A 16,115-nucleotide genomic window follows, 5' to 3' on the forward strand; every position below is an offset into this window, starting at 1 on the left:
ATCTTGTGATCTTTTCTTCGTTTTTCTCAGTTTTAATGCAGTCAAACACAAACTGTAAACACTCTTTGAAATGCTAATATAGGTGCTATGTGACATTTTCGATGAAGTTTCCATCAAAAATCACCATATGTGTATACTGAAAAAGTACTGCATGCCTGTTTAACATGTGTAGCAGCCAGTGTGGGGTCAAAGTGGGTTCAAAAACTCTGATAGAAGCTTAAATGACCACTTGCATCACTGTCGTATGACATACAGAGCACCTAACAGTGTTTTCCACTTTTATTTTTACTTTGGGTATTTGGGACACTTACTCTGAGCTATAAAGGGATAGTGTTGCTCTCGTAAATACTGTATATTTTCTATCTCATGTTGCCTACAAATGCAGTCTACAGGTTTTTTTGTAGAGGAAACTTTTTTTTTTTTTGGTGATAGGCACTCACACAACTACAACTACATCTACTGACTCCCCCTCCATGAGACGGTGAAATAGCCACCTCTTCAGGTCTCTGAGGACCTAATCGGTGGAGGACAGGAGGGAGAAGCTCAGCATGGATGTTCAGATACTATCTAAAACTCATATAGACCCACACTTACTCAACACTGTCAACCCTCTCTGATCTTTCCTAAACTCATTACTCTCTTCTTCAACACATCATCCCCACCCCATGTCGTTCCTTTTTCCAGGCCTCCCTGGCAATTCAGACTTTCTTAATCCTTCTCTGCTCATCCTGCTGCTTTTTTAGTAGTAGTTTTACTTTGTTTTTCCCCTCTATGTCGACCATACTGATCTCTGCTCCACCAGCTACTCTCTATCGGACATCGCCATGTGCCGCTGCTGGGAACTAGATTAAGCTGGGCGACAGAAGAGAAGGTGTTGCAGGATAACACACAGGATATTAATCTGTGCAAAACTTATTTCAAGTTTCCAGTTTAAAGTCTGTGAGCTGACAAGAGAGCCAAGAGAGAGGTCATTTTGCATTGTTTTCAATATTTTCTTCAGCATCACAAACAGTGCCTTTTATCGTGCATTGTGTTTTCTGTATTTCTGTTTTTTTTGTAGATTGTAGTCCACTGATTGGACAGTTTTTGCGCTCAGCATGCCTTTTGTTGTCATTATCTATTTTTTTTTTTTCAAAATTATGTCAGTTTATTATTATTTTTATATTACTCTTTTTTATTGTTTGTTTTTTTTCCCCTCAAGTTTAGGGGAGGTCTACTTTATTAGCCCAAGGCTCCTCTACCTGCCCTGACACATTTCTTTTTTTCCCTTTTCCCTTTCCCTTTGGACTTTATGTTGTTCTATATGTGTGTCAAAAAAACTACAACATCACGACTCTGCTCTTTTTGCCATTGCAGAAGTCAATTTTCACATTTGCAGGCTTAATGGATACTATCGTTATTTGATTCTTTTTCACACGCTCATATCTCACTTATTGCAACTAAAATGAACAAACGTGTGTATTTCCATGGAAATACAGTACTTCTCATATTTTGTTACTCATTAAATAATCAACCAGCTCTCACTGCTTTATTATTATACCTTAAGTCCTTCCTGCATTTGAAATCATTTTTCATGTGATAAAAACCACTTTATTCAGATTAGAAAAAGATGTTTTCAAGATTAAATCATAGAAATATTAAAGATGATTACCAGTATGAGATGGGATGCGCACACTTATAAACCCATCAATCACTCTGGCCTCCACTCCCTTACTTTTCACCGACGATGAATTCTGATGAATCCAAGGAAGAGACAGAAGTGCTTATCATTAAATTCTTCATCTAGCAAAGTTTATGTTTTTTGAGATTGCAAGATTGGTGCATTTATGAAAAGGAATTTCCACCTTGTGGTTTTATGCCCCTGCAAACCGGTAAAGCTGCACTAACAGTTTACAATTATGTCTGTGAAAACACGGATGCTTCACACACAACTCTCCCCTGGCAGCACAGAAGATCTATACAATCAGCACAGTTTCAAGCGGAGCACCCAAGATTAGTGTCACCAATTCAGTATCTGATCAAATGTCCCCCCTCTGTTCCTGAATTATGAGGCTGAATAACGGCCAGAAAAGTGTTTTTGCAGAATAAAACTATGTTACAGGGAAGGTGATGTTTTATAGATGTATTAGATATATAATATTATCAATTCATCATATTACCCTATTAGTTATTTGTGTGAAATTTTGTAACAATTAGTGTATGAATTCTAGAGTTGTGGCCAAAAAATGTTTTGTGATTTCACAGTGACCTTAGTTTTTGACCTTTGACCTCCAAATTCTAATCAGTCCATTCCTGACAAATGTAGACATGTGGGTGAAATTTGAGGAAACTCCCTTCTCAAGATACTACGTCTACAAAAATGAGAATGACACACAGTCACAGTAACCTTGACTTTTGACTAGGGACGGGAATCGTTCATTTTTATAGATACTGATACCATTATCGAGACTCCTTAACAATCCGATTCATTATCGATACCACTATCGATACTTTTCTATTATTTGGTGGAAAGACGAGGCAACAATACGTTTCTAACAGAACTGATTTTACAGTCACTTTCAGTCATGTTTTTAGTGATTAGGAAATAAATTATTTTATTATTTTATTTTAATTTTAATATTTACTTTGAAAAATATTGAATTCAGTAGTTTAATTATGTATTATAAAATGATTAGAGCTCATGACAGGACATTAAAATAGGTCGTAATTCCATCTCTATTATCCCTTTTTTTTTTTTTTTTTTTTTTTTTTTTACTGAGAAACAAATTTCTCAAACAAACAACTGTATTATTCAAGTTTCTTGCTAAAAACTAAATTATCTGTACAGGGGCATAATAATGCATGGGCCTTATTCTTTTTGGTAGCTTTTAATTATTTCTGTTTCATGTATCACACATACTCACTTAAAACAAAAACAGTTTACTTTAATACGGTACTTCTATGCACTTTTATATTTTTTTAACTCCATCCCTGCCTTTATAACTCATCCTGTCTCCTGGTCCCTCACACAGTCTCTGCTTTTCACACACAGTATAAAGCCTTTGAAATATCTTCTGCTCTTTCATGCTCAGTGCTGGCTGCCTCCCCTCAGGCATATTTAGCTGTCTTCCTCCTCCTTTCCCCCCACCTCTCTCTATATATTGTGAAGCCCCTTATTGAAACATAAGGCATGATGTGGGGAGGCTTTACCAGAGGTTCGCTGGGGTCAGATTCTGTCTCATTTGCATATATACTATCACAGTGTAGTTCCTTCAGCCCCAAGGCAATATGGGATATTGGACGATCGGCGCTGTTACCCCTGGATGACATGCTCAGAATGTCTAGGTTGAAAAGAGACGTATAAACACATACAGAGGCTAGCACTTACTAGACATATTTTGGCCCAAACGTGCCTGTTGTTTCTATTTTGTTCTAGTGTTCAGTATGACTATCACAACACCTATTTAGTATTTCCTACAGTGGCTCTTGCTGCTTCACTGGCTGTACCCCCAATCAGTCATGTCAAATGTACTTAATTGGCATGCTGAAAGCTCAAAATCACTGTATCTCAAAGTGCTTCCCAAAAAGCTGCTGGCACAGAGAGGGGAGGCACAGCCTGGACATCAAAAGCAATAGCAAAACATAATGAAAATAAGGACACAGTTAAAATCACAAAATTAGAGCACTAGAGCATAAAAACCCATGTCAGCCACATTAAAGGCCAAAGAATTAAGAGAGGTTTGAGTTAAGTTTGGAATATTTGGAGTGATTCAGCTCATTTTAGTGCCACCGCAAATGTCCTTTATCCACCTGTCTGAGCCAAGACCATCAAACTACACAACCAATATGTCCTTTATCTGCCTTTCAAAGCAACACATACTGTGTGATACACATTGTTACAAAAGTTAATTGTATGACATAATACCAAAAAAAAAGAAAAAGAGTCTGATGCTTTGTCACTGCCGGCACTGCAGATGTTGAAGTTCAATTATGTTGAATAGACAAAAGATGTCACTTAATTAAAAACAAATGTTTTAAAAAGACAAATTCTCAACTGTCAGTAGGAAACAGAAAATCAACAGCTACCGTCTGAAGTTATGAGGCTCTAATATATGTTACATTATTTCTACGTTTTTCCTCTTGACAGAAAGGGGAATAATTCACACATCCGCTCAAGGTTCTTATCATTTAAACCTAAACAAAATGACCTTTAGTGGTGGGGCAAAGAGGCGTGGCAGTATCAACTGCAACCTCACCTTGTTGAACAAATAACTTTAGACAAATCTTGTCATGGAAGTCAAGTCCTAAATCGGACAAGATTCACAACATTATAGAGAGGGTTTATGTTAAAAAACGTAAGCATTAAATATAAAAGGGAAACTTTGCTCTGTGTCAACCAGCTCTGTCATCGCAGTGTGGTGTTACAGCTCAGAGCTCCCCGCCCAGTCTTTGGAAAAAATCTACTGAATGACGCATCAGTGTACTGACAGTACTACTGCAAACATGCAAATGGATAAATCACTATTCCAATGAAACTGTTTTAAATAAAAAGGTCAACCACTTGATATATTAGTTCAACTATAGTATACACACATGCATATGTGTATTGTAGGTGTGTGATGACGCACACACATGCACTTTGGTTGAACCTTTGTTGATTTTATCGTCCCTCTCATGTTGCATTACATTACAGCCATCCTTTTAAACCACCTCTTATAGCTTTCATATAAAACTCCCACATAAACAGAAAAACCATATAACACTGTGACATTTCAATAACATACACACACACACACACACACGCAAACATGGCTCTTACCGGAGTGAAGTTCATGACTTTGAGGATCCAGATGGTCAGTGCCAGGTTGACGATCATGGTGACGAGGAGGAGGAGAATGAAGAAGTACAAGCATCTCTTCCTCCAACCATAGATTCCCACCGCTGGGTAAACCTGGGCACCGCACACTGACGCCCCCCGCTGGTGGAGTGGGTTGGGCTGTGCTGCAAGGATATACTGCTCCTGGGTCATCTGAAAAGGACACAAATATGAAGAATATATGTTGGTTTCAACTTTTTATTTCTCATAGAATTTTATCTGTACTTAAGTTTTAAGGGAATACTTTTGCTGAAATAATTGATTGATTCGGAAAACAGAGGCTGGAGTCATCTGAATTGTTGCCACTTGTCAAATGAAGCTACACAGTGGCTTCAACCAAAAACATCTCTTCTCTCTTTTCATTTCTCACTTGATACTTGAGCGAAAATCTGCTGGGTGCAGATACTAGACAAGCATCACATGATTTCGAGGCCTAAAAGAGAGAAAGAAGATAGAAATGCCATGTTTATTCCTCCCCTTTTTCATCCGAGCAGTGCAGACAACGATAAGGCAGAGAGAGCAGAGAGTGAACTTTTTGGGCTTTTGGTCATGGTGGTGGGGCAGATGGAAGCAGCATTAACCAGGTGAAAATATACAGGTAAAAATAAAGAGGGGGAGCACAACAACATAGAAAAGAGAGGGAAAGAGACAGAGTTTGGAAGTAAGAGAGCAGGGCAGAGCGTAAAAGAGAGAAAGACCGAAGCATGATAAAAATGAGATAGTGGTGGAACGGTAAAGTGCAGAGATAGCACAGCATCGAGTAGTAAGAGATAGAATGGGAGGATGGAGAGCGAGAGAGAGAGAAAGAGTGAGAAGGGGCAGATAAGACAGCAGAGGAGGACAGAGTCCATTAGTTGTAGTGCAGCAGGAGGAGTCATTGGTGGCAAGAGATATGGACACTAGCTGCAAGGCACTACTATCTCTGTCCATCTCTGACTTTCTAACTCTCTCTCAGTCTCTTCAGCTTGCTCTCTCTACCTCAAATTCTCCCTCTCTCTCTCCCTAATTCACTTCCTATCTTGCTTCTGCACCTCTCTCCCTTTTTATCAGTCTCTCTCTCACACACACATTATGTCTTTATTTGCTGAGGCTGCATGACCTTAACACCTCACTGACTGTTGATTTTTTTTCCCTCCTGCAATGCTTTTTTTCTCCATATAGTCTCACATGATGATACCAACAAGCCTTGATGGGAAACAAAAATGCTGACTCCTGCTTTGCCTGCAGAAAAAAAAAAAGAAAAGAAAATGCAGACTTGGCCTGTTCAACTTTTGTTGGCTTTTCAGTGGAAGAGTCTCAGAAGCAAATATCAATCTGTAATCTCTGCCTCCACATGGGTCCTGTTTCTCATACACAGAACGCAAAGCCAAAGGTCTTATTGAGATATTGATGTTATGACAACACATAAACACCTTCAAAACCTTGAAAAATTCACTGATGTAAGGAGTTTTGAGATTGATGTATATAGAGATTGTGGTAATATACACTGAACAAAAATTTAAAACACAATACTTTTGTTTTGGCACCCATTTTTCAGATAGATTTCTCTCCGAGCTACTCTTAAATGCGCAGTTTGATCACACAACACAATGCCTGAGATGTCCAAAGTTTTGAGGGAGAATGCCATTGGCATGCTAACCGCAGGAATGTCCACTACAGCTGTTACACATGAACTTGATTGAACTCTGATTATTTCACTACCATAATATGTCTCTAATGTCATTTCTGTTAATTTGGCAGTACATCCAACCAGCCTCACAACTGCACAAGTCGATTATGATGATGAATTGATGTCACATCATGACCCCGGTGAGGACAATGAGCATTTAGATGAGCTTTGCTGAGACAGTTTGTGCAGAAATTCTTCAGCTGTACAAACCAATTGTTGTCTCAGCTCTGAAAGTTACTGGTCTCAACTGATCTTAAAGGTAAAGATGCTAGATGTGGAGGTCCAGAGCTGGTGTGGCTACATGTCGTCTGTGGCTGTGAGGTTGGTTGGATGTACTGCCAAATTCAAGGGCACAACATGGGAGATGGCTTAGGGTAGTGAAATGAACATTCAGTTCATGGGCAACAGCTTTGGTGGACATTTTGCAGCCAGCATGCCAATGGCATGCTCCCTCAAAACTTTAAACATATTTAGCCTTGTGTTGTGTGATGTGACCTCTGTAGTAATGACGCTGTTTAATCAGCATCTTGATTTGCCACACTTCTGAGGTAAATGGATTATTTGAGAAAAGGAGAACAGCTCATATTTTAACAACTTTGCAATCAAAATTTGAGGATTATATCTGTTGAGTGCATGAAAAAAGTCTGTGAAAATGGGAGAAAAAAACAAGTGTGTTGTGTTTTTTGTTCAGTATGTAACATGAGAGCAGATACTAAAGTTTTGCCCATCTTGAAGTGACATTATAAATGTATCACTTTGACTCACTTCATGGCCCTATCTTAAAAAACAACAAGTAAAAACTCAATATCTTTGATTACATTAACAGCATTTTACTTTGCAAAAAACTTTTTAGGCAAACTGAGACCAAGAATAATTAACTAAAAGCTTGTGTTCTCACTACATTAACAGCAGTCTCAGTGGTGTGTTTTCTTTTACACTTCAGGAGCCATTTTCCACCTGAATCAACAAGAGATACTGCGTGACTGAACTTTGATAAGACAGAGCAAAAACACATTAAAATCCAAGGGAAAATCCACCCAGGATGCAATGAAGACTCAATCAGCCAAAACATCTCTGCATATACACAGAAACACGTTTGGCTGCATTAACTTTGAAGAGTGGATTCAATGAGTCTATGTGGAGCATTTGTTCAAACTTTTAAAGTGCTGGAGGACAAGACAGCATTTCATATTGAATCTGAAGGAGGTGATGAAAGGATATGATGGATATATCGCAATCTGCTTTTTTGGCAAAGAAAAGATGAAGCTGCTTTTAATGTGCATACTAAATATGTATTTCATATTTGGTCTCAATGCAATCCAATTAATTTTATCGAGGCAAAAGCTGGATATGACACCCATATTAATGCCAACTGGAAAGGGCTTAATGTGGGAAAATGTATTGATGTTGTTTTCGCTTTTAACACAGAAAATCCGTCTGCAATATTCTCAGCTGGTTCATCTGTTGCACTTTTTGGGTGCATCTGTTCAGTCTGTGCAGATACAATGCATATGAATCAATAGTATTGCCTAGGCATAGAGCATTGGAATGGGCTGGTGATAATTGTATCTCAGCATTCAGCGTGAATCAATAGGAGAGTGTGTGTGTGTGTGTGTGTGTGTGTACCTGTGTGCTGTCATGTTTGCGGTGCGTCCTGGAGTTTTCTGTGGTGCCCCAGAATGCTAATCATTTTTTTCCTGCATGTATTAACAGCATGAATCAATAGGTGTATGCATATGTCTGTGTGTGTGTGTGTGTGTGTGTGTGTGTGTGTGGTTTCTCAAGGACAAGAATGTGAAACAGCCAAGGAACCAATGTACACAAAAACCTATACGTTGTTGTTTCATTTAATTTTTCTCCCGAGAATAAGAATGATCAAAACCAGGCAAAGAAGCTGGAAAATGCAATGAGCAGACATAATTTGGCAACTTTCTTGCTACGTTTACAGAATTTTCAGATGCTCTCATCAACCTAATTTTTCAAAAGCAACGAGGGACAAATGTAGCAACGTATTCATATCATTGGGGTAAAAGAGAGAATTATATTGTAATATATTCCCCACTCAGAGTTACCGCAGTGCACGGCTCTTCCTCCCTCAAGCCCAGGGTCTCTCTCCTCCTGTCCCCTGTGCAGACGGTGTGACAGGCAGGAGGAGTTCATTCGTAGTGAATTTCTATGGTTGTGTTGAAAATATGAATTGATATCTGAATGTATGATTCCTGCAAGCTTCCAAAAAAACACAAAGATATGTTGATATGCAAAGTTTGTAAAAAAAAAAAAAAAGCCATTGCTTATGGGCTATTGTAATGGTTGTGATGCCCCCTAACATTTTGGGGAATGTTCCACAACACTTTCAACAGAACATCAGTTTCATTATTACTGTTGTCATTTCTATACAATTAAAGTTGACATAAGGAAGTGAGAGACAAACTAAGTATAAAATCGATTTTGTGCTTGAAAATGACTGTTTTTGACACAAATGCATTTTTCTTAGCTTTTTGTCCAAGATTTTTTTCCAGGAAAATGCACAAATTCAAGTGGTAAAAAAAAAGAATGGAAGAGCCCAAAAATATATATATGTGTGTGTGTGTAAAAACAGAAAATGTGTTCTTTATTTTGATATATTCATTGTTTACATATTCCAAGAACAAAATATTTCTGGAGGTCTGAGGGGAACGATTTGTGAATATGGTAAAAAATGCTGGCGGTGGCTGACAACTTAAAAATAATACCCTGGTAGGGAAATTGTTAAATATTAATAAATATCTACAAATTTAACTGGATTACATAATTCAGTGTGACTTCTAGAATTTGGTCACTTTTGTGACTTTTTCAATAACTCAATTACTCAGTGATTTGCAGCTCCACTCATGCTGTCACTGACTCATTCATTGCTGCCTAGCGTGTATATTTGTGCCTTGTGTCTCATTTCACTCACAGCTATGCATGGTTATCAATCCAACTCAGCGTCTTGACAAAATAGAATTTTTTCCACCCCCATAGTTCCCCAATCGTGTGTTCGTCATACTTTTTCACAGCCTTTTGTCACAGAAAATGCCCCACTTCATGCCCTCTGTCACCCTTTGCTTGTATAGCACTCTTTCCCTGGCCTTTATCCTTTCACTCTTCCTTTCCCTTCATTCTTCTTTTCTTCAAACTTTGACATTTCTCAAACTCTTCAGTCATTTCCCTCCCTCTTAATTCAGATCTAAAGCATCTTTCTGTCCTTGCCCTCTCCCCGGTACCCATTAACCATCCATCGTTTTTCTCTATCTTAACTTCTCTCCTTTTTCTCTCATTTCTTCTGCTCCTGCTTCCCTCGCTCGCCTTATGTCTTTCCTTCTTTCTGCTCTCTTTTCTTTAGCCATTTTGTTGTCCTCCTTTCCCTCCCTCCCTACTCTGTCCTACCGCCCCCCCCCCCAATGCATTTCTTAGATTGAACTGACAAAAGAGTCATCAATCAATCCCATGGCGCACCACAGCCTGGAGGCCCTGCACAGCATGACCCAACTTTATTAACATCATAATGTCTTGACGGCCGTAAAAACAACAGCTTCGACAGCCACACCACCATGGTAACCTCTACAGCACACCATCGGCCGTGGTCAAATTATATACAGGTGGCATGAGTTCTCTTTTTTGGTGATACGTAGAGGTTGGTAAACTGTGACCTCCAGATCAAACGACAAATAACCACAAATACAAAATAATAACTTACGGTATTTTTTTTTTTTTTACCCCCCACAATAATTTGCCTGTCTATGTGAAACTCTAAAATGTTAGGGTTAGGGTTTGGGTTAGCACATACAAAAAAGCCCCTGAAATCACATTTAAGACCAAAATGTCTTCCAACGTGAGGAAGTGAACATGCATCTGTACGACAAACCCAGATAAGTACACGCTATCACGCTCGCACACGGTATCCCCACATCACACCACACTGAAGCTCAGCCCTTTACTTTGAGGATCAGATGGCGAGAAGATGAGAGGAGAAGAAGAAGTGCAGGGGGAAGACGGAAGAGGCAAATGGGAAATGGGGAGAAAAGATGTGAAGGGAGAAAAATAAATATGATAAAAGCTTGCATGTTGTCTTTTACTTATCCACTCAAATTCAAATTGGGAGAAATCAATCACACATTTCCTCTAATATGTTGAGTCAGATGGATTCTTTGCAATGGATAAGAGATGGTGATTTGGTTCGAGCTGGAAGCAATATGACTCTGGACATCATTATAGTGAGGGCAATGTAAAACTTCATAATAAATAGTGTTTCAGCCACCTGCTGTGATTTCATTTCCATGGTCATTTCCGTCTTTTGATAGACAGACATAGACATAGACATTTCATAAAGATCACACACCGATGCAGTGTCATCCTCCCAAATTATGTAACTAAATGACTGTTAATGCATGTGGGATGTGAAGTATGTGTCAAGTCAGATTCAGCTCAGAGGACGCTGCAAATAAAGGCGGGAGGCGAGAAGAGTGGGAACAGAGATAGTCTACACTTGCGCTGCTGGATAATCTATGTGAAAGCCTGAAAAAATGACAGACGGGTGGATGTGGATGAATTTGACATGGACGCATGGGTGGATAATGAATAACAGGAGGGATGGACGGACCTGTAGACATAAAGTCAGACAGTTTAAGATTGCACTTCATAGCTGAAATGCGTATCAAAGTGTAATCAGTATGCGCGCACGGCCGATTGGTGCTGCTGCTATATGTGCAGCGCTGGGGGCGATCCAATGTATCTGTCAGCCAGCATCACACGGTCCGGCTCTCCTCTCATCTGCTTATACTCAATCAATACCACCACTTCAATATCGCTCCACGTCTGATGGCCTTGACATTCTCTCTGTGTTTCTCTTTCTATCGCCCTCTTTAATGCGAGCTCCCAAGGAGAGCATTTACTATACATAGCTGAGTGGTAAAGATCAACCACAGTGGGTTTTTTTAAGAGTTAACATGATATTTGCAGATTTAAGGTGGAGGAAGCTAGCACTTTGCATCGATATTCGATACTTTCTTCAAATCTGACCTTTTTTTTCAGCATATTATAGAAAATGCAGGTAATATTAAGTGAATCCTGCGGTTTTATTCACTCAGGCTGTTATGTGACACTACTTCCAAACGTGGGACAGATAGGATATATTATATTAAACAGACAGGGAGCAATCACAGCAGAGAAATCAGTCTTACATTTTTAAGGGCAAACAGAATGTAGACAAAAAATTTAGCAATTGAAAAAGCAATGTAATAAATGATGTGACAAATCACTGCACCTTGGGAGCACTGGTTCTAAAGAAAGCAATGTTGCTTATTTTCTTTTGAGTAATGAGTGTTGGATGTTCCCTTTATATACTTATTAACTGGTTGGAAATAGTTTGGTGAAAAATCCACAGGCTCAAAGGCCCAGCTTCTTTTTTTATCTCCACATATTTGTTAAAAACATTATTGTGTTGAAATATTACCTAAAGATCAAGGACTCTCCCAGATATTCAAAGAAACAACCGGTGTTCTCTTTCTCGCACTCATCTCTATTCCATAAATTTCACGTAATTCTCCTGCTGTGCTCCGATTATAACAAATGAAAAACTAAATGCTCAACAACAAACCTAAATTACAACGGTTTTCCCATCATTTCAGTACATAATTAAATGCTACTTAAGGCTCCTAAAATATTTTCAAGATAATTAGGTTTTGCTTTTTTTTTTTAGATATACCTCCACTCAACTTCATAAACTTTCGAAAACTCCACTACAACTTTAAGAAATAGCTGTTGCTGTATTATTATATTTAGTAATGTCCTCCCTTTACAAAATAACAAATCGCCTACTGCACATTGGTTTGCAAAGGGACAAAACTGATGCTGCTGCAAAGTGTGAGCTTTGCACAGGGGAAAGTTGTGAGTCCACCTGGCCACACACACAAGGACAGGACTAACTGTTTGTATCACACTGCTTTTTCATTAACAACACAGTCAGGCTGTTATGGTATGATGGTATGGTGTGAGTTTGTTGGCATGGTGTTGGATGTGAGCTGCTGCTGCTGCTGTGTAGCTAGCTCGGTAGCGGCTCAGGTTGGGATGGACCACGATCAGCCTCCAGACGCAAAGAGGATCGAATGCAGGTATTGTTTGACTGGAGAAATTTCCATTTGGTACCAAGTTGTTCCCCATCGATACATTAAAAGTACAGAGTACTCAGAACACTAACAAAACTGGACTCTTCCAAAGTGGCCGGCAATAAGTCCAGATCTGAATTTAGTTGAACACATGTGAAGCAATCTGAAAACAGCAGTTGAAAAAAAAAAAAAGCAAGTCTGAGAGAAGTGCTTGCAAAAGAAAAGTTCAGCAAATTGCCAGCAGAGAGGTGTAAAAATCTCACCAATCTTCAGAGCAGGCTGTGACATAACAATCACCTCAGTGTTTCTCAGAGACAAATACCCCTTCATGACCCTATATTCCATTGCTTTAAAAATCATATTTCAGGAAGTTCCACATTAAAATGTGTCATACCATATATTTCTATGTTCAGAAAGTCTATTCCTTGGTCAGATAAATGTTAAGGTACGCAAAGAAAAACAACATTCAAAACACAGGCAGGTGTGCGTCTGCGTGACGGGAAACTCAACAAGGGATTTCATGTCAAATACTTACACATGCCGCAAAGTGCTGGTGTTTCCACACATGTACATTTGTTTTTCATGTGTGTGCATGCTTGTGTGAGTGCTTGTGTGTGTGTGTGTGTGTGTGTGTGTGTATGCCAGTGTGATAAAACACTAAGCCAACCGAAATGGGAGAGCTCTGTATTGGCTGTAGGTTGTTGGTTTGGACAGCATGCCATCCCTCTCTGTCACTGTGGGCACTCAGGTGTTCAGCCAGTGGATGGATCACACACACTCACACACTTACACTCATACTCATGCACACAGTCCGAGAAATTTGAACGCATATGAACACAAAAAAAAAAAAAAAAAACACACAAGCAACAAGCAAACTCACGTATATACAGGAAAAATCACACTGCAGCTACATGCACCAGCAAACACACACAGGAACATCGACAAACAAAGCAAGTGTACACACTTGAACACACACGGGTGCACGCACACACAAACAGGGCTCCTGTGCGGTGAGGCGTTCACTATTCCAACAGATTTACGAGGTTCTGCTGCAGGCCTAGTGTAAAAAGAGAAGACTTAAAAGGATAACTCTTGCTCACTCTCTCTCTCCTCTTGCTCTCTCTCTCACACACACACACACACACACACACACACACACACACACACACACACACACACACACACACACACACACACACACACACACACACACACACTACACACACACAACACACAGGCCAAAACTATAACTAAGCCAAAAATACAACAGCTGTTACCTGCAACCTGCAACAAACAGACAGTGAGAACAAAAGGATAGCAGCATTAGAGGAGACGGTAAACAAAGAAACACAGGGATTCTTTTTTAAAAAGTGAAGAAAGGTATGATAATTGATGAAGGAAAAGTCTACTTGTGACCTGTGGCGCTGTATTTTGGGATGGGGTGTGGTGGCTTTTGTGCCTAAAAGACCTTCAGCAGGACAACAAACACTACAGAGACAGCCACTGGCCAAACACCACAGTTACAAGGGTTGCTGTAAATCCTTCTGAGGCAAATTGTGATTTGTGATAATAGGCTTTATGAATAAAATTGACTTGAAAATCAACTTGACTTAATACTTATCCCAATACTAAAAGGATTAACAGGCTAGTAAAATAACAGACAGACAGTTTTTTTAGACTACTATAACTATAAAATATATTAATAAATATCAAAAATAAAAGCAGTAATTAGTAGGGTTTTTTTACATGCCAGTTTTATTATGTCTTTATGTCTTTTATGACTTTTCATGAGAAGCATTTGGTACATGTAATGTCTTTCTATCATTATTATATTGTTATTATTATTATTATTATTATTATTATTATTATTATTATTATTATTATTTTATTATTATTCATTCCTATCACACGTTTTGGTGACAATTACTATTATTATTATTACTATTATTATCATTATATCTTTATTATTGGTATTATTATTATTATTATTGTTGTTGTTATCTATTCCTATCACATGTTCCATATTTCATATAATTTTTGTTTTGTTTTGCTTTTATAAGGGGCTCTATTTAAAATTCAGAACAAATGAATTGTCTGCACATGGCTCTCAACATGAAGGTGGCTGAGTTGACAGCTAGCAGCTAGAGGTGCTAACTCCATAAACAGTGATAACAAGGCGAGAAGTGAAGGGTGGGTGTTATGCTTCCACATCCTAGCCGACCCGATATCAGTAGTTATCGCCATATGAACGCAGTGAGCTATCCAGTGGGATTAACACATGCACGCATGCGTAGGCTCCACTGCCAGACCAGCTTAACACAACAAACTGCAAAGAAAATCACATAACACCACCACTAACAGAGCGAGCATAACTTCCCTTCTGGTCATACGCCATAATTTGACTATAATTTTCACACAGGCCATTAATGCTCCTTATAATAAAACTTAAAATCCAATTTCTAGAAAAAGCAGATACAGTAAGCTTATAATAATAATAAAAAAGAATACATTTTGTGTGCCTTTCTCAACACTCAAGGACACTTTACAAAGATGAGTTACTGGTGAGTCGTGGCAGCAAACCGCTCCAGCGTCCACTCAACACAGGAAGTATAAAGATGCTGGTGCTTCTTTGTTAAGGCCAGTGACGACTGCTTTCATGTTTCAAGTAAAGCAAGTTGCCTGTTGGTGAGTTGCAAGGAGGCCCTGAGTTCTCCTGAAGTTTGATGCTTTGTACAGCCATTCATCCACCCCTACTTCCACACACTTTTGGCTTCATGCTTTGGCACCTGACTAAAGACAGGATGTTTTTAAGCTGTTTAACAAACAAGCTACACTGCGGTCTTTCTAAAGAGTGCAGTCTCCTTCATCAGTGTGCTCTCCTGTTCATCTCATTTGTTGGAAGTCTGCTATGGTGCTGCGTTCTACTACTGCCTCTATTTATAGAGGCTCGTGAGTGAAAAGTTGTTCTCATTTGTCTTCATCAAGATTTATCTCCGTCCAATGATGTCTTTCGTTTTTCCAGGACCCACGAGACTAATTAGTGGATGATGGAAATGGAGAGGGAAGACAGGAGAGGCCAGACGAGAGACAGATACACAATAAAGACTGGGGGGAAGTAGGTAGAGCAAAGGAAAAATAGAAGCATGATGCTGATGTTTGATTGGCAGGTTCGCTGCACGCACTGGTCCCAGATGTGGTGAGCAGGGAAGCTTCCCCACCATGGGCAAGTTGTCATTTCATGGCATTATCCAATCACATGCTGTTGTAAATGACATTTGGCTTTGTAGGTGGCTGAAGGATGAAAGGGCTTTTGAATTGCTCGGTTGCTCAAAATTGGTTGAAAATTGATGGTTGAAAACTGCTATCTTTTGCCACTTTCTAGCAGCAGGTCTGGCTGCATTTTGGCAAGCACATGCTTACACCTACTGTCAGTTTAGTCTCAGTATAGTGGTAAATCTAACCTAAA

General features: G+C 39.1%; 1 protein-coding gene across 2 annotated transcripts in view; it reads right to left on the reverse strand.

Moving 5' to 3' along the window:
- LOC121942392 (zeta-sarcoglycan) overlaps nt 1-16,115 on the reverse strand; it is a 404,536-nt gene that overhangs the window by 187,790 nt on the left and 200,631 nt on the right. For both annotated transcript variants that reach the window (XM_042485586.1, XM_042485585.1), the window contains exon 2: nt 4,799-5,008. In XM_042485586.1, the coding sequence (XP_042341520.1) occupies nt 4,799-5,008 (210 nt within the window). The remainder of the gene's footprint in view (nt 1-4,798; nt 5,009-16,115) is intronic.

Source organism: Plectropomus leopardus, chromosome 4 (assembly GCF_008729295.1).
Source record: "Plectropomus leopardus isolate mb chromosome 4, YSFRI_Pleo_2.0, whole genome shotgun sequence".
In the NCBI taxonomy this organism is placed as follows: Eukaryota; Metazoa; Chordata; class Actinopteri; order Perciformes; family Serranidae; genus Plectropomus; species Plectropomus leopardus.